The sequence below is a fragment of the Panthera uncia genome, assembly GCF_023721935.1.
Source record: "Panthera uncia isolate 11264 chromosome B2 unlocalized genomic scaffold, Puncia_PCG_1.0 HiC_scaffold_24, whole genome shotgun sequence".
In the NCBI taxonomy this organism is placed as follows: Eukaryota; Metazoa; Chordata; class Mammalia; order Carnivora; family Felidae; genus Panthera; species Panthera uncia.
The window spans coordinates 48,127,586-48,152,660 of record NW_026057580.1 but is presented as its reverse complement, the minus strand read 5'-3'; the positions used below and the strand labels follow the sequence as shown (position 1 = coordinate 48,152,660).

At 36.7% G+C, this 25,075-nt stretch overlaps 1 protein-coding gene and 1 pseudogene across 2 annotated transcripts in view; both read left to right on the top strand.

Moving 5' to 3' along the window:
• RARS2 (arginyl-tRNA synthetase 2, mitochondrial) overlaps positions 1 to 25,075 on the top strand; it is a 63,641-nt gene that overhangs the window by 17,143 nt on the left and 21,423 nt on the right. For both annotated transcript variants that reach the window (XM_049653992.1, XM_049653991.1), the window contains exons 3-7: positions 8,242 to 8,344; positions 9,884 to 9,967; positions 13,478 to 13,575; positions 19,015 to 19,070; positions 21,358 to 21,441. In XM_049653992.1, coding sequence (XP_049509949.1) covers positions 8,242 to 8,344; positions 9,884 to 9,967; positions 13,478 to 13,575; positions 19,015 to 19,070; positions 21,358 to 21,441 — 425 coding nt within the window. The remainder of the gene's footprint in view (positions 1 to 8,241; positions 8,345 to 9,883; positions 9,968 to 13,477; positions 13,576 to 19,014; positions 19,071 to 21,357; positions 21,442 to 25,075) is intronic.
• Positions 22,305 to 22,915, top strand: LOC125938688 (60S ribosomal protein L23a-like; annotated as a pseudogene).

Genomic DNA, 25,075 nt, shown 5'->3' with positions numbered 1-25,075 from the left:
TCTGTCTTTCTCTGACTAATTTCACTTAGCATAATACCCTCATAATACCCTTATAATACTCTACATCCACATAGTTGCAAATGGCAAGATCTCATTCTTTTTGATCGTCATCCATTGTGTGTGTCATCCATTATATGTATATACACACACACACACACACACACACACACACACACACACACACCACATCTTCTTTATCCATTCATCCATCAATGAACACATGGACTCTTTCCATACTTTGGCTGTTGTTGATAGTACTGCTATAAACATTGGGGTTCATGTACCCTTTCAAAACAGCACACCTGTATCCCATGGATAAATGCCTAGTAGTGCAATTGCTGGGTCATAGGGTAGTTCTATTTTTAGTTTTTTGAGGAACCTCCATACTGTTTTCCAGAGTGGCTGCACCAGTTTGCATCCAGCAGTGCAAAAGAGATCCTCTTTCTCCACATCATTGCCAACATCTGTTGTTCCCTGAGTTGTTAATGTCAGCCATTCTGACAGGTGTAAGGTGATATCTCATTGTGGTTTTGACTTGTATTTTTCCCTGATGATGAGTGATGTTGAGCATTTTTTTCATGTGTCGGTTGGCCATCTGGATGTCTTCTTTTGAGAAGTGTCTATTCATGTCTTTTGCCCATTATTTGTTTTTGGGGTGAGTTTGATGAGTTCTTTATAGATTTTGGATACTAACCCTTTACCTGATATGTCATTTGCAAATATCTTCTCCCATTCTGTCGGTTGCCTTTTAGTTTTGTTGACTGTTTCCTTCACTGTGCAGAAGTTTTTTTATTTTGATGAGGTCCCAATAGTTCATTTTCCCTGTTGTTTTGCTTGCCTCCAGAGACATGGTAAGTAAGAAGTTGGTGTGGCCAAGGTCAAAGAGGTTTTTGCCTGATTTCTCCTCTAGGATTTTGATGGCTTCCTGTCTTACATTCAGGTCTTTAATCCATTTTGAGTTTATTTTTGTGTACGGTGTAAGAAAGTGGTCCAGGTTCATTCTTCTGCATGTCACTGTCCAGTTTTCCCAGCACCACTTGCTGAAGAGACTGTCTTTATTTCATTGGATATACTTTCCTGCTTTGTCAAAGATTAGTTGGCCATACCTTTGGGGGTCCATTTTTTCTGTTCCATTGATCTGAGGGTATATTTTTTGTGCCATACTGTCTTAATGATTACAGCTTTGTAATACACTTTGAAGTCTGGAATTGTGATTCCTTCAGCTTTGGTTTTCTTTTTCAAGATAGCTTTGGCTATTTGGGGTCTTTTCTGGCTCCATACAAATTTTAGGATTATTTGTTCTAGCTCTGTGAAAAATGCTGGTGTTATTTTGACAAGGATTGCATTGAATATGTAGATTGCTTTGGATAGTATTGACATTTTAACAATATTTGTTCTTCCTATCCAGGAGCATGGAAATGTTTCCATTTTTGTGCGTCTGCTACAATTTCTTTCATAAGCTTTCTGTAGTTTTCAGTGTATACATTTTTCACCTCTTTGGTTAGGTTTATTTCTAGGTATTTTATAGTTTTTGGTGCAATTGTAAATGGGATCAATTCCTTGATTTCCCTCTCTGTTGTTTCATTGTGGGTGTATAAGAATGGAACTGATTTCTGTGCATTGATTTTTATATCCTGAGACTTTGCTGAATTCATGGATCAGTTCTAGCAGTTTTTTGGTGGAACTTTTGGGTTTTCCATATAGAGGATCATGTCATCTGCGAAGACTGAAAGTTTGACAACCTCCTCACCTATTTGGATGCCTCTTATTACTTTATGTTGTCTGATTGCTGAGGCTAAGACTTTCAATACCATGTTGAATAACAGTGGTGAGAGTGGACATCCTTGTCTTGTTCCTGACCTTAGGGGGAAAGCTCTCAGTTTTTCCCCATTGAGGATGACATTAGTGTTGGATCTTTCATATATGGCTTTTATGATCTCGAGGTATGATTCTTTTATCCCTACTTTCTTAAGAGTTTTTATCAAGAAAGGATGTTGTATTTTGTCAAATGCTTTCTCTGCATCTATTGAGAGGATCATGTGGTTCTTGTCCTTTCTTTTATTGATGTGATATCTCACATTGATTGTTTTGTGGATATTGAACCAGCCCTGCATCGCAGGTATAAATCCTACTTGGTCGTGATGAATAATTTTTTTAATGTGTTGTTGGATCCGGTTGGCTAGTATCTTGTTCAGGATTTTTGCATCCATGTTCATCAGGGAAATTGGTCTATAGTTCTCCTTTTTAATGGGGTCTTTGGTTTGGGGATCAAGGTAATGCTGGTCTCATAGAATGAGTTTGGAAGTTTTCCTTCCATTTCTATTTTTTGAAACAGCTTCAAGAGAGTAGGTGTTAACTCTTCTTTAAATGTTTAGTAGAATTCCCGTGGAAAGCCATCTGGCGCAGGACTGTTGTTTTGGGGGAGATTTTTGATTACTGTTTCGATTTCCTTACTGGTTATGGGCCTGTTCAAATTTTCTATTTCTTCCTGTTTCAGTTTTGGTAGTGTATATGTTTCTAGGAATTTATCCATTTCTTCCAGATTGCCCATTTTATTGGCATATAATTGCTCGTAATATTTTCTTATTGTTTGCGTTTCTGCTGTGTTAGCTGTGATCTCTCCTCTTTTATTCTGATTTTATTTATTTGGGTCCTTTCCTTTTTCTTTTTGATCAAACTGACTAGGGGTTTATCAATTTTGTTAATTCTTTCAAAGAACCAGCTTCTGGTTTCATTGATCTGTTCTGCTTTTTGGTTTCAATAGCATTGATTTCTGCTCTAATCTTTATTATTTCCTTTCTTCTGATGGTTTGGGTTTTATTTGCTGTTCTTTTTCCAGCTCCTTAAGGTGTATGGTTAGGTTGTGTATCTGAGGCCTTTCTTCCTTTTTGAGGAAGGCCTGGATTGCTATATACTTCCCACTCATGACAACCTTTGCTGCGTCCCAGAGGTTTGGGACTGTGGTTATCATTTTCATTGGCTTCCATGTACTTTTTAATTTCCTCTTTAACTTCTTGTTTGTCCCATTCATTCTTTAGTAAGATGGTCTTTACTCTCCAAGTTTTGTTATCTTTCCACATTTTATCTTGCAGTTGATTTCAAGTTTCATAGTGTTGTGGTCTGAAAATATGCACGGTATAATCTTGATCTTTTTGTACTTGTTGAGGGCTGATTTGTGTCCCGGTATGTGGTCTATTCTGGAGAGTGTTCCATGTGAACTGAAGAAGAATGTGTATTCTGCTGCTTTAGGATGAAATGTTCTGAATATATCTGTTAAGTCTATCAGGTCCAGTGTGTCATTCAAAGCTATTGTTTCCTTGTTGATTTTCTGTTTAGATGAACTATCCATTGTTGTAAGTGGGATGTTGAAGTCCCTTATTATGGTATTGTTATCAATGAGTTTCTTTATGTTTGTGATTAATTTATTTATATATTTGGGTGTTTTCACATTTGGAGCATAAATATTTGCAATTGTTAGTTCTTGGTGGATAGACCCCTTAATTACGATATAATGCCCTTCATCTCTTGTTACAGTCTTTATTTTAAAATCTAGATTGTCTGATATAAGTATGGCTACTTTGGCTTTCTTTTGTTGACAATTAGCATGATAAATGGTTCTCCATCCTCTTACTTTCAATCTGAAGATGTCTTTAGGTCTAAAGTGGGTCTCTTGTAAACAGCATATAAGTGGATCTTGTTTTCTTGTCCATTCTGTTACCCTTTGTCTTTTGATTGGAACATTTAGTCCATTCACATTTAGAGTGAGTACTGAAAGATATGAATTTATTGCCATTATGTTGCTTGTAGAGTTGGAGTTTCTGGTGGTGGTCTCTGGTCCTTTCTAGTCTTTGTTGCTTTTGGTCTTTTTTTTTCTTCCCCTCGTCTTTTCTCCCCTCAGAGAGTCCCCCTTAAAATTTCATGCAGGGCTGGTTTAGTGGTCACAAACTCCTCTGGTTTTTGTTTGTCTGAGAAGCTTTTTATCTCTCCTTATTTTGAATGACAGCCTTGCTGGAAAAAGAATTATTGGCTGCATGTTTTTCTGATTCAGTACATTGCATACATCCTTCCACTCCTTTCTGGCCTGCCAAGTTTCTGTGTAGGTATGCTGCAAACCTGATCTGTCTTCCCTTGTAGGTTAAGGACTTTTTTCCCCTTGCTGCCTTCATGATTGCTTTCCTTGCCTGAGTATTTTGTGAATTTGACTATGATATGCCTTGTTGATGGTCAGTTTTTGTTGAATCTATTGGGAGTCTTCTGTGCTTCCTGGATTTTGATGTCTGTGTCTTTCCCCAGGTTAGGAAAGCTTTCTGGTATGATTTGCTCACATAACCCTTCTACCCCTTTTCTCTCTCTTCATCTTCTGGGACCCCTATGATTCTGATGTTGTTTCTTTTTAATGAGTCACGTGATTTCTCTAATTCTTAAATCGTGCCCTTTTGCCTTAGTCTCCCTCTTTTGTACTGCTTCATTCTTCTCCATAAGTTTGTCCTCTATATCACTGATTCACTGCTCTGGTTCATCCATCCTTGCCGCTGTGACATCTATTCGAGATTGCAGCTCAGTTATAACATTTTTTATTTCGTCCTGACTAGCTTTTACTTCTTTTATCTCCGCAGAAAGGGATTCTAATCTATTTTCAACCCCAGCTAGCATTCTTATTATCGGGATTCTAAAGTCTTGTTGAGACATGTTGCTTATATCTGTGTTAATTAAATCCCTGGCTGTCCTTTCTTCCTTCATTGGGGTGAATTTTGGGGGAAATTCCTTCATTTTGTCATTTTGAAGGAAATAAAGGAATTAGTAAGGTAAAAAAATAATTAAAATTAAAAAATTGGAATCAACACACAGAAGAATCAAATAAATGATGTTAGATCCTAGGTGTGTTTTGGTCTGGTTGTTGAAAGGAGCTTGATATGTTAGAGAAAAAAAGGAACAGAAAAATAAAAAAAAGGAAAACTTTTGAAAACTTGAAAAAAATGAATACAATGAAACAAAATAAAATGATGGAAGTAAAGTAGAATTTGGAAAATTTACAAGAAAAGTAAAAAATATAGTAGAAAAAAATTAAAAATATTTTTAATAAAAATGGAAAATAAAAATAGATACTGTCTTTCTGTATTCAAGAATAAAAAAAGAGGGCTGTCTGGGTGGCTCAGTCGGTTGGGCATCTGACTTTGGCTCAGGTCATGATCTCGTGGTTTGTGGGTTCAAGCCCCGCGTCAGGTTCTGTGCTGAGAGCTCAGAGCCTGGAGCCTGCTTCGGATTCTGTGTCTCCCTCTCTCTCTGCCCCTCCCCTGCTCATGCTCTGTCTCTCTCTGTCTCAAAAATAAATAAAACATTTTTAAAAATTTTTAAAAGAAAGAAAAAAATTGAAATGATATACCAGCAAACAGACTGAAATATGATTGAAATTACATCAGTTTCCCTTAGAAGTCAAACTATGAAGCATTTTATAGTCCATAAACTAAGCAAGCAGAGAGTCTTGTAGTGTTCCTTAAGAGCGAGGTTGGCCCAGTTGGGGGGAGGGGGGGGCTTAGTGTAACGGCTCCATTCTCCACTAGATGGCACAGTTTAGCCTACTGGGGTGGATTTTTGCGACACATGTAGGTTTGTATGCTCATGTGTGGGAGGAGTGAAAATGGCGTCACCCAGGTACCCAGTCTCTAGTAATGGAATTCTGTTCTCCCCCAACCAGCAGTCAGGCACTCCTCCTTTGTCTCCTGCTTCCATTCACTCCCTGCTTTTACACTGTCCGTGACCAAGCCGTCAGGTTGCCAGCCGGCACCTCCCTCCTGAGTTTTGTCTCAGATGCGGCTGTGTTTGCCAACCCCTCACTCCTGAGGGACTGCAGATTGACCCTTTATGACTCTCTGGAGGAGAGTCTCACTGAGCAGTGGCGTGGTGCCCACCCATCCCAAGGAGTGTTCATGGGACCATGCTGCTGCTGCTGCCCAGAGACTGTGGCTGGGTGCCAGTCTGCCCCAGAAGTTCCCATGATCGTGTAGTAGCAGTGTTTCAGGGCTTATGGGAGATCACAACACACATCTGGTACCAGGCTTCCCACTTAATGTCGTTGTTCCAGCACCAGCAAATGTGGTTGTTCTCCAGGGTCCGCTGGGACCTTTGTTTGTTGGATGGCCGCACCCTCTCTCCCAAATGTCCTCCCAGCAGGGGAACCGCCTCTTCCCGTGTGTCCTGAAGACCCCTTGCACCTTTCTGCTCCCGGGGATTCGCCCTTCCCACTGGACCACCACCAGGTATCAAGCTGCAGAGTTTCAGACTCTGCACTCCCCCTGTTTATAGAGTCTTAATGGAATTTAAACCCTCTCTTTTCTCCTTTCTCCCTTTTTTTGTTCAGTCCCTTGCATACTCTTTCTTTTTTTTCCAGCTGTTTTCGGGGTGTGGGGGGGTGAGATGCTTTCCCATACTCTCTGCACATATCCATCCTGTCTCCGCAAGCAAGAACAGCTCCTGGCCCTCCACGGCTTCTCTCCCCTAGTTCACCTCTCCGCACTGCGTAGCTGCCGAGTTCTGTGGTTCAGGTTGTGCAGATTATTGTGTTAATCCTCAAATCAGTTTTCTAGGTGTGCAGGATGGTTTAGTGTTGATCTTGGCTGTAATTCAGGGAGGAGAGATGCAAAATAAAATTTCTAGTTTATTCCTCCATCTTGACCCCTCCAAGATAATAACATTTTTCAATTAAATTTCATTATTTTATCATTCATGTCTAGATAAAATTATAGATGCTTCTTATTCATAATTTTTTTAATCTGTAGAAGATCACGTGACCTCTTTGTGTTTCCTGGATGTTTGAGAGCGATTCTACTTCATGTAAAGTATCCTAGCTATATGTCAAAATTTTAATCTTTGGTATATTCACATCTGTATAATTTCACTTAATATCATAATTGTTCTTACTGCTTTTTATTTAACCTTTTAAAAAATCTTTGCGTGTCCATGTATTATTCCCATCTTGTTAAACTAATTTCTTCAATTTCCCACATTATTGGTGCAAATATGTGGCTAAACTATCAAAGTCCTTTGGTAAGAATAAATACCTTCAAACCTTATGTAAATTTCCCCAATTAAAGTTAGTCTTTAAGAAATTGAATTGTCATGTCCTCAGGGCTCAGGACTCAGGACTGTTTAACGTTTTTATTTAACATCAGAACTAAGATTAGTATTATTTACTCAGGACTTAATTTCTCAGCACAATGTGAAATAGGTACCATTATCATCACCATTTTACTAAGGTACAAGAGAAGTTAAGCAAAATGCTTAAGATCACACAGAGACTGATTAATAGATGAACTTGGGTCTGCAGTTACAGCTGAAATGTTTAGTGGATGAGTTTGGGTTGGTAAGTATAATCCGTACTAGGTTGCTGGATAATGTATTAAGGCTCAAGAAAACTCTTCTAGTTTTTTTGTTTTTTTGTTTCCTGGGGTTTTGGGTGAGGGGGGAGAATGAGAATATGAGTTGGGGAGGGACCAAGGGAGAAGAGAGAATCTTAAGCAGGCTCCATGCTCAGCACAAAAATGGCTCAAGAAAATTCTTTTTGTTGTTGTTGTTGTTGATTTTAGGACAGAATGTGCATGCATACACATAACTGGGAGAAGAGGCAGAGAGAGAGGAGAGAGAATCCCAAGCAGCCCCCATGCTGTCAGCGCAAGCCCAAAGTGGGGCTCAATCCCACAGACCAGGCTTGAGAAAATTCTTAGTGGTTTTTGTTGACCAGTTGTTTAATGTAATGTGAAACAGATATCACACAGGGTTTTTTAGGCATGTCCCTGAGTTTCAAGAATGATAACAAAGTTCATTTATGCCCCTCTAAAATACATTCTTTTGTCTCGATGACAATGGACTAGACAGTAGTTTTATCCACTTATCCTGCCCATAGAGTTTCATTCTCTAGTTCCTTATTAAATATCAGATGTTCCAGCATGGGTAAATATGTAGATGTTTGTATATCAATTAAAATTTCATTACACTTTGAGCTACCTATCTCAGATTGTAAAACTACGATTAGGTAATAGAAGAGGAAGAATTTTAGAAGATAAAGTTCTAAATAAATATAAGGTGATATTTCTGATTTCTTTGCTTTATGTTTTGAAAGCATAATCCTTTCATAAAATTGTATCAATGTGGAGAACCCATAGTGGCTGGTCTTTTTTGTTGTTGTTATATTAGTAATGTTTTTAAGATATAATAGCTTTTTCCTTTTTCAATTTCTGTCTTTAGAGAAGTAGCTGATTTTCAGCTTTCTGTGGATTCTCTATTGGGAAACAACAATGACCATTCAAGACCAGATATTCAAGTTCAAGCCACGAGACTGGCAGAGAAGGTACTTTAGCACTATTATCTTTTTTTGACATTATAATCTTATTATTTTTTTAAAGAAGAAAAAACTCTGCAAGCTATCTCAGCCATAATAATGACTTAATAGGGTTTTTTTGTTCAAAGCATCTTGGAAAATACAATTTAAATTCATTTTAGCTGTGTAAGGTTAAGATGATTTTTCAAATTAGTTAAAAAACATTCCTCTTGAGCTGACATTGTTCAATTTTTTGATTAACTACTTACAGGAGGAGTGAAGTGTTAATTAAATTTACAGATTGAAGCTGGACGGACTTCTGAATTGAAGAGAACACGCTTGATAAATTAGAGCAGTGGGTTGTAATTTTTAAAATTATTTTCTGAGAAGATGAGCATTAAAATATGAGAAGAAATGATTAGATGTAAATAGAATCATGATTGCAGAGAAGAAGTGGCTAGATGATTTAATAAATGTCTTTCATTTCTAATTTCTTTGATGGGTTTGGTATCTAAAAGAGGAGTTGAAAGGATTGTAGAGAATGACCAAATCTTTTTAGTGTAATACCATCAAAAACAGGGTTTTTTAAATAGAGTTATTGCATGTGAGACAGAGGCATCTGGGCACACTGAATGATTAGAACAATGAAAGTCACCATCATAGAAAAAGATGCATAAAGATTGAGTATAATCAAAGAGCTTTGGTAGCTGAGCAAGTATTTAATCATAAAATCAACCCAAATTTTTATCAGAAGTACACCAGGAGTAGAATTGTGCTAATTACAATACTTAGTCTCTTCCCCCATCAACTGTGAGTTCTTAAAACTAAAGACTAGTGCCTCTTCAGTGATAACAGGTATCTCCTCAAGGTTCATGGGTATTATCAGGTGCTTTTAAATCTAGTAGGTTAAAATCCTAAGGTATATTCAATGAGGACAAAAGGTTTAAATGATTTCTATTTCATGTGTTGATACAAGTGCTTCAGTGTAGGGCCTGACAGAATGGCATGTTCTGTGGCTCTCTTGCAAGGTAGGAGAGAAAAATTTTTAGATTTTTTTTTTTTTTTTGAAGTAATCTCTACACAGGGTAGGGGAGATAAAAAGAGTTCACTACATGTCAAGGCACATAAGGTGGGCGTAAAGTGATGCTGGGAGAATTTGAGTTGAGGGAATGGGAAAGAGGAAGAGATTCTGAATAAAGAATAGTGTTCTAGTCCAGAAACAAAGAAAATGTTGTTTACCCAAATAGAGTGATAAAAGTAAACAGATTGGCTAAGGCCCAGGTCCAGATACAATGACTGGGAGATATGATGCACTTGGCTGCCTTTGGACTCCAATTTGATAGTATTAAAACTACAAATCTCAGGGTGCTTGGGTGACTCAGTTGTTGAATGTCCAACTCTTGATCTTAGCTCCGGGGGTTGTGAGTTCAAGTCCCTTGTTGGGCTCCACATTGGGCATGAAGCCTACTTAAAAATAAATAAATAAATAAAAATTTAAAAATAAAAATTACAAATTTCAGTATGTCTATTTTATAACATACCTAGTTTACTTGATTTTTATCTTTTCAGCTAAAATGTGATACAGTGGTAAGTGAAATCAGCACTGGTCAAGGGACTGTAAATTTCAAAATAAACAGAGAACTATTAACAAAGGTAAGAATGGGTTCTATTCCAGCTATGCACCTTTACTCTCTGATTTAGCTATGTGATTTTCCTTCAGTTCTTAAACTTCGTCTTCTCTTGCCTCAAAACTTTGCACATTCTGATAACCCTCCCTGGAGTGCCACCCCAAGTTAACTCCTGCTTATCCTTCAGCTCTTGGTATTTCCTGGGTTGGGCCTTTCTGTCTTCTTCATATATGTGCTCTACTAGCACTGGATAGCTCTCCTTTATAGAAGTTATCCTAGTTGCTGGTTTATATTCTTTTTATTTGATTAATGCCTCTTGCCCTTTAAACTCTAATTTCCATCAGGGCTTATGGCATCTGTTTTTCTCACTATTGGATCCCCAGTTCCTAGCAAAATGCCTTGCATGCAGTATGTGTGAGATAACTATTGTTGAATGAGTTAACGGACTCTGTATGGAATACACGAAAAGTACTGCTGATTTTGGCTCTCTGGTAGCCTGTAATCTGTTGGACGCATAAGATTTATATAGAAGAAACCATGAGACAGCTTATTCTTTTAATAAAACAAATACTAAAACAAAAAAGTAGAGGTGACTGGGTGGCTCAGTCAGTTAAGCTCTGACTCTTGACTTAGGTTCAGGTCATGATCTCAAATTATAAAATTTTATATAATTATAAAATTATAATGCATGCTTTGGTCTGTTGTTTTAAAAAATATGTACGCCGGTATTGAGTTGGTCAGACTTAGTCAATGCTGCAGTCCTGAATTGAAAATAATTATAAAACAAAAATTTCTAATAGTATAATTTCTCACCAAGGTTATATAGTTTATTGGCATTTGCCCATCAGCCCTGTAATCCTCCTGAAGGAGAGTTAGTGTTTCGTGCTTGTCTCTAGATCTTTGAACTTTTTTCTTTTATCTTTTTTTCACTCCTACTTCAAGGTAAATTAGTTAACCAAAATCATTCACAAGGACAGGAGAAAATTTGAGCTTGTTAAAATGTGTCTACAATCTGTTGGTCTCTTGATAACATTTCATGTCAATTTAGTAACCATTGAGTCTAATTTACCATTTCTAAATAAGTAACTCTTTCTTCCAGTTGCAGTCTCAATTTTTTAAAATTTATTTTATTTATTTTTTGATAGAGCAAGTTTAGGAGGGGCAGAGAGAGCGAGAGAGAAAGAGAGGGGGACAGAGGATCTGAAGTAGGCTCTGTGCTGACAGCCAAGCCTGATGTGGGACTTGAACTCACGAACCACAAAATCATGACCTGAGCCGAAGTCAGATGCTTAACCAACTGAGCTACCCAGGTGCCCCATCAGTCTCAGTTTTTATGGAAACATTGCAGTTCACCAAAGTGCCCATCAGACTTCAGCCTGCTTCATAGGCAGCAGTTATCTTACTTCTTTTGTTTTCCCTCAGATGGGAAACTGTGCTGTTAGATGGAGTTTGCCTTTGCAACCAGCTTAACTGAAAGAGATATGGTTTATATATCAGGCAAGGCATATATTAATAATTTAACATTTCAATGGCCGTGAATTTTCATACTTTATTATATTATAATGAATAAGCTATTAGTTTTTCTGTGATTTAAGGATGCACACTAGCTTGCTTATTCCCAAATCCTTCTCAGTTGACAACAGAAGGATGATATCCAGGGCTTTGAGATCCAGCTTTTTCACCTGGAAATCCTCCCAACATTACAGCCTTGAGGATCTGGATCGTAGAGTGATTTTTGTTAAAGGAACAAGCAGACTGCTTACAGTTGCCCTGTTTGGTGTTACAGTAACCATACTTCCTAAACTAGTAAGAAAAAGGGGTACTGAATGTGCCTGTGTTACGTTACAGTTTTTTTTTTAATGATATTTCTTGTTTGTTCAAAGCCTAATTTCTTCTACATCTGGCTCCATTATTTTCAGGCCTTAAACAGTAGTCATTTGCATATCTAATGAATTTTTCAGATCACATCAAGAAAAAAATTCAACCCTTTGGGACCATTATTAATACTTTTTTTTTGCATATTAATGTTATCAAGATTGACATGTAGCCAATGACCTGTGTCCAAAACTTACTTCTCAAGTAGAGAATTACGAATTTGTCATTGCTTACACATGTACAAGCTTAGCCTTGCATAAAAACGTATCTGTTCATGCAGTACAATTGAATTATTAACACTGGCAGCACCAGGAATGATTAAATGTTAGCTTATGTTTGGATCACTAACAGTGGCAATATAATGTCTTCATATAAATCATCCTCAAAGGGAGGAGACTAAAATGTGAAATTCAAGGCAGTAAGAAGTACCAAATCATGGGGACTAGATGATAAATTTTTCAAAGCTATAAGATGTATATTCATCCTTACTCTCTGTGTCCTATATTTTGTGAGTGAAAGAAATAATATTTTCTCTGTGTCCTTGTGCAAATACATACTGTTTCTGAACCTTAGTTTTTGCATCTACTAAATGGGAAATGTTGCCCCTTTTATGATTGTGAGGCTAAGGATAGCATAAAAGCATCTGGACTTAAACCTAGCACTTTGTAGATGCTTCTTAAAAGTATTGTTTTGCTGCCTCCTGCTACTTTCTCTGCCTTTTCCATTAAGTGACCATTTTAACCAACTCTTAATGATAGTAAAATTCTTCACATCATAAACTACATATTTAGGACTCAGAATACAGTTCATGAAGCAAAACCAATGTAAGAGTAAAGAGAAGCCTATCATAATAAATTCAAACCCCTAGACTAAAAAATGAACGCATAAATAAATGCATCACGCCATTAGCAAAAAAGGAAGTGTGAATTTTGTGAACTGTATAATCTTTCTGTGTTCATTTCTAAAAATGGAATATGTTTTGGTTGTTTCTGTGAGATCTCCTGTTTTTTGCTTATGTAGCCAGTAGGCATTTGAATTACAGTTTTGTGTTTTCTACTGTTCATGTGATCGTTAGTATTACAAGAGTAGCAGCAGCATGCAGTAGTTAATACATTAGCTCTGGAGTGAAAAAGGTTTTGCTACATGGCTTAATAGCAGTATGACCTTGGGAAGGTTCTCTGTGCTTCTCTTTCCTTATTTATAAAAATAATACTTCTCTCTTAGGGTTGTTGTAAGGATTAAATGAGTTAATGCATAGAAAATGCTTAGAACAGTGTATGCACATAGTATGCATTAAGTAAATATTAGATGCTCCTGGTTTTGCTGTTACTATCTGTTGTGGGACTTTTGGCAGTTACTTAACCTCTCTAAACTTCAGTTTCTTTATCTGTAAGATATCTATATCATTGGTTCATGTAAGAATAAATAGATGTGTTGTATAAAAGGGCACAGAGCCCCCATAGATGTTAATTCTTATTATTACTGTTCTGACTGGCATTAGCAACTGGAGGAGGGGCTGACAATGCTGTAAAATGCTCAGTTCCGTAAATTAGAATGAGCAAATAAGCAATGTTTACTTCGTTACCAGTAAACAAAGTAAGTAATTTTTAAAAATTGCAGTTTTTTTCTGTCATTAAATCTCATGCCTTTTACTTTTCAGACAGTACTACAACAAGTAATCAAAGATGGCTCAAAATATGGGTTAAACAGTGAGCTATTCTCTGGTCTTCCCCAGAAGAAGATCGTGGTTGAATTCAGGTGCGTGCCAACTCATCTTAAGTGTTGGTTATCACAGTGGCTGGGCAGTTATGTGGTTTACCATTATCATCTTGGGCTTCAGGAAATTACACAAGAAAAATAGAAAACCAGTGAGATTTGTTTTCTTAATAGTACAGTGAATTGATCACTGTACCATGAATAAAAATTTTGGACTCCAATAAAAAGTCTAGTGATTATGGGTTGTTGTTTTTTTTAATTATTTAATAGTTACTTTTTTTTGGAAGAACTGGTTTTTCCATTTTAGTAAACTCTTAAAGGTAATGGTTACTGCCACATTAAGAATTTTAAAGTAATGTGATTACTGGAGAGCAAAGCCTTGTGGTATTTGTAATGTATATTTTTAAAATTATCGGAAAAATAGGTTGAAATTTTAATATGCCTCTAAATAATCCTCTTAATAACTTTCTGATATGCTGTCAGTACAGCCATCTAATATTTGAACTATTGGTAGGTAGCCAGAACAGAAAAGGGAACACTTTCAGAGTGCAGCTTGACCAGTTGACAGCTCATGGAAATGATTAGAGATGCTGTGTGTGCCTTCCTAAAAGCTGAAGAGTCTTGATGAACTGTTTTCCTACTTGGAAAATTAGAACTTGCTATACTATAGCCTTTTGTTTTCTTAAGTATATATTTCTGTAGAGGATCTTTAAAAATTAGAATATTTTAGGTTTCCTTACTATTATAATTTATTATAAAAACTTAGTTATAATTAGCACCTGCATAACCCATGGTGAGAGTAGGTTTTATGGATTCCACATTTGTACTGTCTATGCCACTCATGTGTGTTCTTAAAAAAGGCAGACTCTCTAAAATTCAGTAAACGTGTTTATGGTAAGAATTGGTTGCTGAGTAAACTCCTGCTCCTGTGGAGTAGACACATATTATGAATAAATCTGACACTTGCAGTGAACCCCAATCATATTTAAGGTTGAGTTTAAACATTTGTTGCATCTCAGAGAGGAGATGGACTAGATGAGGTCATCTTCACACCAGAGAGGAACTACACTAAGGCCATCCCTCAAAGAAAGTTGCCTTCCATTTCTGTTATCTTTTCTTGTGTAACAGGCTATGCTAAAATTCAATATAGGAGGCCACCTGGGTGGCTCAGTCGGTAAAGCGTCCAGACTCTTGATTCCGGCTCAGGTCCTGTCTCACTGTTTATGAGTTCAAGCCCTGCATCAGACTCCATGCTGACAGTGCAGAGCCTGCTTGGGATTCTCTATCTCTCTCTCCCTCCCTCCCTCCCTCCCTCCCTCTCTCTCTCTCTCTCTCTCTCTCTGCCACTCCCCCACTTGCTCTCTCTTTCTCTCTCTCAAAATAAATAAACTTAAGCATTTTTAATAAAATTAAAAATAAATAAAGTTTAATGGAGCACAGGCTTGCACTTTCATTTACATTTTGTCTACAGTGGCTGCTTTTATACTGCCATGGCAGTTGAGCAGAATTGAATTGAATAGTTGAGGTAGAGACCAGGTGGCCTGCAGGCCTAAAATATTTACTATCTGATTCTTTAAGGAAACGTGTGTCAATTCCTGATTAGTGTCTTGAAACAACCATTTTAATGTTTATGACACTATAGATCAGGAAATCAGGGATGGCTTAGCTCAGTGGTTCTTTGGCCTGTTATCATATGTAGCTCTAGTCATCTAGAGACTATACTGGGGGTCAAAATCCAGGTGGCCCATTTACTTGTTTGGCAGCTTACCTGAAGGATGGCTGGCCAGTCATCTCTCTCTCTCCACAGTGGCTCTTCAGCAGTTAACCAGACTCCTTTACAAAGGTTCTCAGGGCTCCAAGATGGTAAAAGCATCTCATCTTGAAACAGGCATAGCCTCATTTCTGTCACATTCTGCTGGTTTCAAAGCAAGTCACAAGATCAGCCCCAAATCAGGGGGAGGGAAAACAAATTAACTATATTTCTTAATGGCGAGAGTGGCAAGCTTGTGGTTGTCTAATTCTTTTCATTCATGTCTTTAAATTGATGTAGGACTTCACCTCCTCTGGGAGGCGCCTACTTCAGTACCATATTCCTCTTCTACTTCTTGCTGTTACCTAACCAGCAGTAAAGGAAAATCAGTAGAGAAGTGGTATAGTATCTGTTACCATGCATTCATCCTTGAAATAATGCTATTGTAAGTTTCTTGAAACTTGAAAAGTTGCCACCAGCATTCACTTTTAACACGTTCTTTCTTATTGTCACTTGACCTTCATCATCCCTTCTTCCCAACCAAACTTGAAATACCAACACCTCAGTCTTCCTTATTCATTGATTCTCTTGCTTTTCTCCTGTTTTTGTTTCCCATGTAATAATACTCTTTTGTTTACACTTATAAGAAATGTCTAAAAGTAGCCTGTTCTATTTGAGTTGTATTCTGTAAGCTATTTGTATGGCTTTTTCTTTGTAGGCTTTTTTATTTGCTTATGGATTTGCTCCTCTTGTGCTTTTTCTAAAGGATTTAATAAGGAAGGCTGGAATTTAAATGAGCATTTGAATGCTGATGAAGGCAGAGTCCATGTCCCAGCAGCCATCTTTGCTCTCTGTTATATTCCATCTGGCATTGCTTTGTCCATAGCTGCTCTTTCCCTTAGAAGTTTTCCATATGCTATGATGCTTACCATTGTTGTTTCAAAGTAGAGACAAACAAGTGAGGGACAGGGTCAAAGTTGATAGGAAACATCGTTCTTGAATTTCTTCTGAAAATGAGAGAGGTGGGAGAACAGAGCTTTTTAAATATATAGTATCTTAAATATGGTAACTTTACCCCCAAAAAACAAGAGATAAGTGTTCAAGAAACTTGCCCTCTAAGTTGAGGTGTTGATGGTAATAATTGGTTAAGTAACTTGCTCAGGGCCATAGACTAACTCTGACTCTGAAGCCTGTATACTTTACCTTTACTGCCTCCCTGACATACAGTATTGATTGTCATATATTTTGTCAGATCTAGGAGTATCGTGATAAAATGCCAGAGTAGAGGACTGTCCATCATATATGAGCTCTAGCTGAGTAGGTGGTATAAGACTTGAAGCTAACTGCTGTTGCCTCCCTCCTCTCTGCAAAGTCAGCCTTTCCTATTTTGTACAGATCAAACTTTCAGGAACAGTCAGCAGTGGTGTACTTTCCACTTCTTTCTCAGCTCAGTTTTCCCCATCCCCTGCTATTCCCCAGTGTGAAGTGTTCTCACAAAACAGATTGAGGACCTCTAACTAGGAAATTAAGAATCTGAGACATTGGGTTACCAGTTGTGACTATTAGTAACTGACTCGACAGTCTTGGATAGGACAGTTTATTTTCCTGGTTTCTTATCTGGAAAATAAGAGCAATAATATTTGTCTTTTCTTAAAGATTGAGGAAATTACATAATTTTTTTTTTTTTTTTTTACAAGATTCAGTAAGGTATCCAAATTATAAGTCATTCACCAGGGCTACTTTTGTTTCCAAGGGACTTGAATTTGTACTTTCCATTTCATTGTATTTGTTCTGAGTAGGAAAATGGTACCAAAGAATAGCATATTGATGGTTCAAAAGGGACATTTTGTCACGGCTGAAAACCTAGGTAGATGCAGTTCTTCCAGTCCTAGAGAAAACAATACAAAAACTCTGTGAACACTTAAAAAAAAAAGATAATATAAATAACTAGCTTGATCAAATTCAAAGATTATAAAAGAATATTCGGTGGAAAGGAATTTTCTTCCCCATTCCCATTTCTTAGTTCTCACCTTATGGGCATTCATCAATACTAGTTTCCTGTTTACCCACCTAGAGATAGTCTGTTTTTACACATTGTTCTGCTGCTTACTTTTTTCACTAAATAATATCTTGTATTCCTTTAATATTTGAAGTATATCCAGGGCTGGTTTATTATTTTTATTGTTTCATACTATTCTGTTGTCATTTTTTAAAATCAGCTTTATTGGAATATAATCATGCACAATATAATACAGTTTAACATTTCAGCATATAATTTGATGAATTTTGGCAAAGGTGTACAGGTCATGTAACTACCACTGCAATTAGGGTTTAGAATATTTTCTTTTTTTTTCTATTTTATTGACTTTTGCTTTTATCTATATTATCTTTTATTTTGCTTACTTTGGTCTTCCTTTTCTAGTTTCTTAAAGGAGAAAATTAGATGGCTTATTGGTTTGGAGGCTTTCTTTTGTAATATAAACATTCCATGCCATAGATTTTTCTGCTTTAGCTCACACATTTGCTCAAGGTCACTTTACTCCTCATTCTCTCAGGGATCATAGCCCTTCAGTGTCTGGTTTCATAAAACCAGTGTTTCATACATTTTTCTGGTTTTCTGGTTGTTTAAGGCAGAAGGGTAAATCCAATCCTTGTTACTCTGTCTTGGTGGGAAATGGAAGATTCCCTATTTTTTAATTTCTAGAAGGACATTTACTTTATAAATAATTAAATGAACATTCTTGTTTTCTAATTTTACAACTGCATGCATATTTATGTAGAATCAGTTTTTTAAATTGTAATACTCTTGGTATAAGGCTTTGAAGACAGACCAAAATTAAGCTCTCATTTTACCATGTTTAACCAAGTGGGTTCAGGTTATTTTTTTTTTTCAATATTGAAAAACTTGTGCAATTTTCAAACATACACAAAACTCAACAGTACAGTTAAATCCATATGCTTATCACCCACATTCAAGAGGCATCAGGCTGTTACCACATTTGCTTCATTATCTTTTTTCCTTCTTGTCTCAGTTTCCTCATCTGTATAATAAGCGATGAGAGTACCTTACCTCACAACTCGAATGAATATTAAAGGATTAATACGTATAAAGTGCATGAAATTGTGCCTGTCAGGTAGTTAGTGCTCTAGAAGCAATTTGCTATTGTTAAATTATTGATTACAACTTCTTGAGCATACAGAGAAGTGATAAATGTGTTGACTGAGAATTTGGAGTGGTGAACCAGATTTCCAATTATTCTGGGAAGTTTTATGCATAAATATTTTTATATTTTTCAATTTTAGTTTTTGATGCAGTAAATGTTGATAGATATTACCAATATAAACAAAATTTCTATGGTGTCAGTAATTTTTAAGAGGATAAAGGATTTATAACTGGTATACTAAACTTAATTCCCAATAATCTGCTTTGTTTTTATGTCAAAACAATGTCTCTGAATTTCTTCATCTTTTTATCAATCCTTAAATGTATCTGCTTCCTAAGTGTGCCATTTCTATGTATGATACTACCTTGTGAATCACAGGATCAATTTCAATAATTCTTTCTGAATTCTAATTTATCTTTGCTCTAAATTTCTAATTTTTCACTTAACTTTGAGCTGGATTACCAAAGGCCTTAGTCCCCAATTATGTTAAACTGTAGAAGCATGACCTAGTTCATTTTAGAACTCCTGTTCATAGAACAGAAATATAACTTGTGCAATTATTTGCAGTTCACCTAATGTTGCCAAAAAATTTCACGTTGGACATTTGCGTTCTACCATCATAGGTGAGTGTCGTTCATTTCACAGAAAATACTAAACATGACTTTGAGGCAATATTTTGATCATGCATGCTAATGGTTTAATGCTTAAGTAACCAGAAGACGAAAAACAAAGTTCAAACTTATATGAGCCCAATGCTAATATATGAAATGGGAAAAATTGGTTTAGAAGTAGAAAAAGAAATTTGTTTGAAAACCAAAAGATTGACTCAGAAACTAATTTTAACTGTTAGGTTTGTTGAGGATTTTAACTTTTTTAAAGTATGTATGCATATGAAGAAGATCTGAAAGATGCAAAAATGAAAATAGTTAATGTGTGGATGATGGTAATCTTCTCAGGTTTTTTGTTCTATATATTTTGTTTTAAAAAAGAAACTGTTATAATACCAATTATATCTCAATTAGAAAAAAGAAACTCAATCTCCATCACTTGAGTGCTAACTGGAGCATTCAAAACTGGAAATTGAAACAAGAGTATTCTAAGAAAGATTGCTATTGTACTTCGTAGCTGTAATGCTTCAGTGTATATGCTAAGATCTTCATTTATTTAATATATGTGCTGCCGAAGCGAGCACAGATCTTCATTTATTTAAAACATGACATGATGCAGTAGCCCAATTTAAAAACTGCAATTAGAATTGAAGAGACTTTGAAGTGTATCTCATCTGATCTGTCTTCTGGTGTGGAAATCTGTCTATTGCATGCCTTAGGGATCATTTAACCTGTCATTTGAATATTTTTAAGAATCGGAGCAATTGGTACTTTGTGGCATAGATCATTATTAAACTGGAATCACCTCTTGCTGTGGGAGAGATCTCCTGGAGCATTTTAAGAGAGGAAATGATAGGGTTTGATTTTTGAAAGAGTATAAAAAATATACTGTGTAAGAAAAGCTACATGAGTAGGTCAAAATTGTAGGAATGGGCCAGGAAGAGATAATACTTCCTGAGAATTTATTTACCGTGTTATTTACCGTGATATGTGGAAACTCAGATACCAAAAGTAACTTTTCCAAAAATCACCTAGCTAGTAAGTATCATAGCCAGGATTTGAAATTAGTCTAATTCCAGAAGCTTAGGTTTGTGTTATTTAGTTGATTTGTAAGATAATAAGATGCTAATTAAAAATAAGAATACAATCTGAGTAGCAGCGGAAGAAGTTTGCTGTTAGGACTGTATAGACCGGGAAAGTCTAGAAGTAAGGAAGCTGGAAAAGGAGTAGCTGCAATAATTTGAGTCAGATATACATATTGGTGAAGGATTATTTGCAGAAAACTAAATCTACTGTAGTAAAAGCAGGCAAGAATTTATTACAGGATATTGAATAGTTTACAAAGTTGTTGGAAGTGCTGAAGAAGCGTTGGGTGGAGTGACATAAATGATTCCCAGAATTATACCGTAGAGCGTGTTCATCAAGGGAGCTTCTGCCTTTCCTGCAGTCACTTCCAGTAGCAGCCATGCTACTGCTGCCACTAGTCCTGCCATATCTTCTAGAATTCATATAAGCAAAACAGGCAGCCCCATACCCTTTCAGTTCCCTTGGAAGTCACATGACAGGACACTGGGCTATTAGTGATGCCACCAAAAAGAAAAAGCCTCCACAGCTGTGCTTGTCACAAAAAATAGAAGTAGCTCCCCTCTCACTCACCTCATGTTCACCTTCGAAGTCTCATGCAAAGCGTATCTGATTGCCCAAATATAAGTGACTTCTGAAACCCTAACTGCAGAAGTTTCTGAGAAATGTAATTTTTAGGTTTCCAGCCTCTGCAGCATATGAGTGCAGACGAGGAGAGTGAAGCAGGTGTTGGATATCAAAGCAGTGTCAGCAGTAGAGGAAGATGAAGTTCTTGAACTACCATGTGCTCTTAGCAGGCATGAGGAGGTGGATTTCAGTGATTGAAAGAAGGTAGAGTGAGCTGTTGAGAAAAAAACACCAGTGTGGTTTAGGCTCTATAGGGATTAGCGAAATTATCTCTTGTTACATATTGAGATTCTCTTATTTTCTTTGGAATTCAGTTATTCTAACATATGTTCCCAGCTCCCACTAATGTTGCTGAAAATTATGTTCTTAGGAAAATTGTGAGGTTCTTTGGAATAACTGCCCCCCAAATAATTCTCTACTCCTGCTCCATAACATAGATGAAAACACAATAGTGAATGTTTTACTAAAAAAAATTGAATTGGTAAATTTTATCAAAAAAATTTTTGTTATGCTTTGATAATAGAGAAACACATGGTTCTTATGCCAAAATGGATAACAAGAATGAGAAACTGTATATTTTATTGATTACTAGGAAATTTTATAGCAAATCTCAAAGAAGCTTTAGGACATCAAGTCACCAGAATAAATTACCTTGGAGATTGGGGCATGCAGTTTGGTAAGTGAGTTTGAAATTTTCTCTTTTATCTCACTGTTAAGTTTAATTTCTTTTATGTCACCTGATCATGCAGAATATAGGCAGAATCCATTGGGTAGAGTAGTGCCTCCTACCTTTTTTTTTTTTTCCCTCTAATGGCTCTTTTGCATAAGTCTTGTATTCTGTTTATTAGAACAATTCTCACCACACAAATCTGTTTTGGGGGAGGAAACCTCACACATTCAAGGCAATAAATACAGGTTTTTATGGTTTTATTAAGAAAAAGTAGCTTACATGTGTCAAATGTAGAAGTGAATGTACCAGGGAAGAAGTAAGTCTAGCTGTATAATCCCTTCCAGCTACAGCTCTGCCATTTTTCAAACAAATGGGGTCCAGCCTCCCTGCATCATACATGGAGGGTGATCTGTTGTTATACCCTGAGCCAGTGGCCTAGAAGAAAAAGAAAGTGGGATACTTTGGCTCCTTCTTAAATTGTGCAGTGACAGGGGGTCAAAAAAAAAAAAAAAGAGAGGAAGAGAGAAGTGAGAACCAAACAGTTGAATGCCACAAATTATCTCTAATGTTGTGAGTTTACTCAGAACCATTCCTACCTCATAGTATACCTGTAATCAAAGAAGGGCAAGATAAATGAAGTTGCTAAGGTAGTGAAGTTCTGGTAGCATGTGAAATGCAAACTTTTAAAAATTTCTGGCAACTATTGGGGCGCCTGGGTGGCTCAGTTGGCTGAGTGTCCGACTTTGGCTCAGGTCTTGATCTCACAGCTCCTGAGTTCAAGCCCCGTGTCAGGCTCTGTGCTGACAGCTCAGAGCCTGGAACCTGCTTCAGATTCTGTGTTTCCCTCTCTGCCCCCTCCCCACTTGTGCCATGTCTCTGTCTCTCAAAAATAAAAATAAAACATTAAAAAAAAATTAAAAATCTCTGGCAGCTGTTATGTGTGTTTTAAAATCCGGCCTCCTTTCATGAAGATGGCCCCGAAGGCAAAGAAGGAAGTCCCTGCCCCTCCCAAAGCTGAAACCAAAGCAAAGTCTTTGAAGGCCAAGAAAGCAGTGCTGAAAGGTGTCCACAGTCATAAAAAAAAGAAGATCCACACGTCACCTACATTCCGACGGCCCAAGACACTGCGTCTCCAAGGACAGCCCAAATATCCTTGAAAGAGCGCCCCCAGGAGAAACAAACTTGGCCACTATGCCATCATCAAGTTCCCCCTGACTACCGAGTCAGCCATGAAGAAAATAGAAGACAACAACACTCTTGTGTTCATTGTGGATGTCAAGGCCAACAAGCACCAGATCAAACAGGCCGTGAAGAAGCTCTATGACATTGATGTGGCCAAGGTCAACACTCTGATCAGGCCTGATGGAGAAAAGAAAGCATATGTTCGACTGACTCCTGACTATGATGCTTTGGATGTTGCCAACAAAATTGGGATCATCTAAACTGAGTCCAGCTGGCTAAATCTAAATATAAATTTTTTCAACAATAGAATAGAATAGAATAAAATAAAATAAAATATAATAAAATAAAATAAATAAAATATAAAATCCGGCCTTAGTATCACCTCTTAAGGCATTCTCTGACACACAGGCCCTTGCCTACATCTCGCGTCACCAAGTTCCTAGTATCCAGCTCTCCTCAAATAGGCTTGCCTTACTCTTTACTTACTTGTGTGCTTCTCTCCCCTACTAGATGACATGTTCCTTGACGGCATGTATTGTGTCTTAATTATCTTTGTGTCCATAGTACTTGAAACATAAGAAGCACTAAGACTGATGAATGAATCTGTGGAAGTATTTTACAGTACCAATCCAAAAGAAAGGCTAGATAATATTTTAAAGCTTCCATAAAGTGTAGTGTGCACTACCAGTTCTAAAGTTTACTGATAGTATTCTGTTCTGTCATAGCTAGTGAAATGAAATCAAAGTTTCTAAAAGACAGATTTATCATGACCTTCTCTTTCATTTCAATTAATAAAAATCTCAGTCTCTAAAAATAGTAGAACTTGAACCAATTAATAGTACCATTACTATTCACTGTGGAGGAATCTGAAAACATGCCCTGCATTTTAAAAATCCACCTGCATTTCACAATAGCTGGTAGTCAGAGATTTGGGCCCTAGGTTCAACAATCAGATTTAATAGGTGATATCCACTTTACATTAGTTTAACCGATTTATGCATTTCACAGGCATTAGCAAATAGGTGATTATGGTATTCAATTTTAGCTACAGGATTTTATTATCGCAATGTTTCTCTAAAGGACTACGATGGTTAATGATCTGTCACCATTTCCATTATAACCATAATGGTTGAAGAGTTTTAATTTTGGGTGTTTCAGCTATCTCCTATTAAAAAGTTGGCAAATAGTTTCTAACCACAAAATTAGTTTTTGAAAATATATTAGGTTGAATATTAAATGGGCATTGGTCTTTACTTTTCCTATTTCCATTTTTTAGAACAGTCTGGGCATCTTTCCACACCCTGCTCCTAAGACCCTGACATTTGCTTTTTGTTAAAAGTGAATAGGGCTGGTACATTTTTAAGCCATCCTTCTAGTTCTTGTCTAAAACTCCAAAATATTTTACATCTTTGAGTTCAGTAGCATCCCACTTTCTGGTGAGCCTATGTATGGTGACATACATAGAAAAATGTATGTCAGCAAGGCCCACTGGCAATAGCTCCTTTAGATCGGAAGCTTAGTAATTGATAAGAGTTATAGAAACAGATTGGTTTTTAAAATAATTCAACCACCTTTTATTGCTCTTGGTCCCAGTCTGCATATATCCTTTTTTTTTTTTTTTAAAGACATGGAGGAACTTTATATTTTTTTAATGTTCATTTATTTTTGAGAGAGTGGGAGGGGGGCAGAGAGAGAGAGGAAGACACGGAATGTGAAGCAGGCTTCAGGCTCTGAGCTGTCAGCACAGAGCCCAACACAGGGCTCATACTCACAGACCATGAGATCATGAGATCATGACATGAGCCTAAGTCAGATGCTTAACCTACTGAGCCACCCAGGCGCCCTTGCATATATCCTTTTAAACTGAAATTGTGATCATCTTTCCTAAGAATATAAGTACTTACAGTCTATTACCTCAATTATTATTAAAAAAAAAAAAAATAAGGCTCAAACTAATACTATCCCTGAATGCAGAACTTATCATCAAAGATAAAAAAAAAAAATCATTGACAAATAAAAGACAAACATATGGCCAGATAAAAGATATTTGTTGCTTGGTCACCTTGAATGGGAGAGATAACCAGGTATGTTTTGAGTTTTGTCTTTTATTGTTTTCCTCCAGTTATTTTTTTAAGGGTTAATATTATAACACCGAGCCAACTTCTACCTTTGTTTTATTTTAACATCTACAAGTTTAAAAAGAAAGTTTTGAAATCACCTCCCATAAGTTTGTTTTCACAGAATTTAAGCATCCAGCACGTAGCATCATGATGTCCTTCCTCAGGGTAGCTAGTCAATAAATGCTTGTTTTATTAATGTCTGCTACGTTGGTGGTGGGCACTGTTAATACAAAGACAAGTTAGTCCTAGACCCTGCTTTTGATGAGTTCATAGTCCATTGGTGTCTTTGAAGTTAATTTCAGTGATCTATTCAACATATTGAATTTGTGATTCAGTAT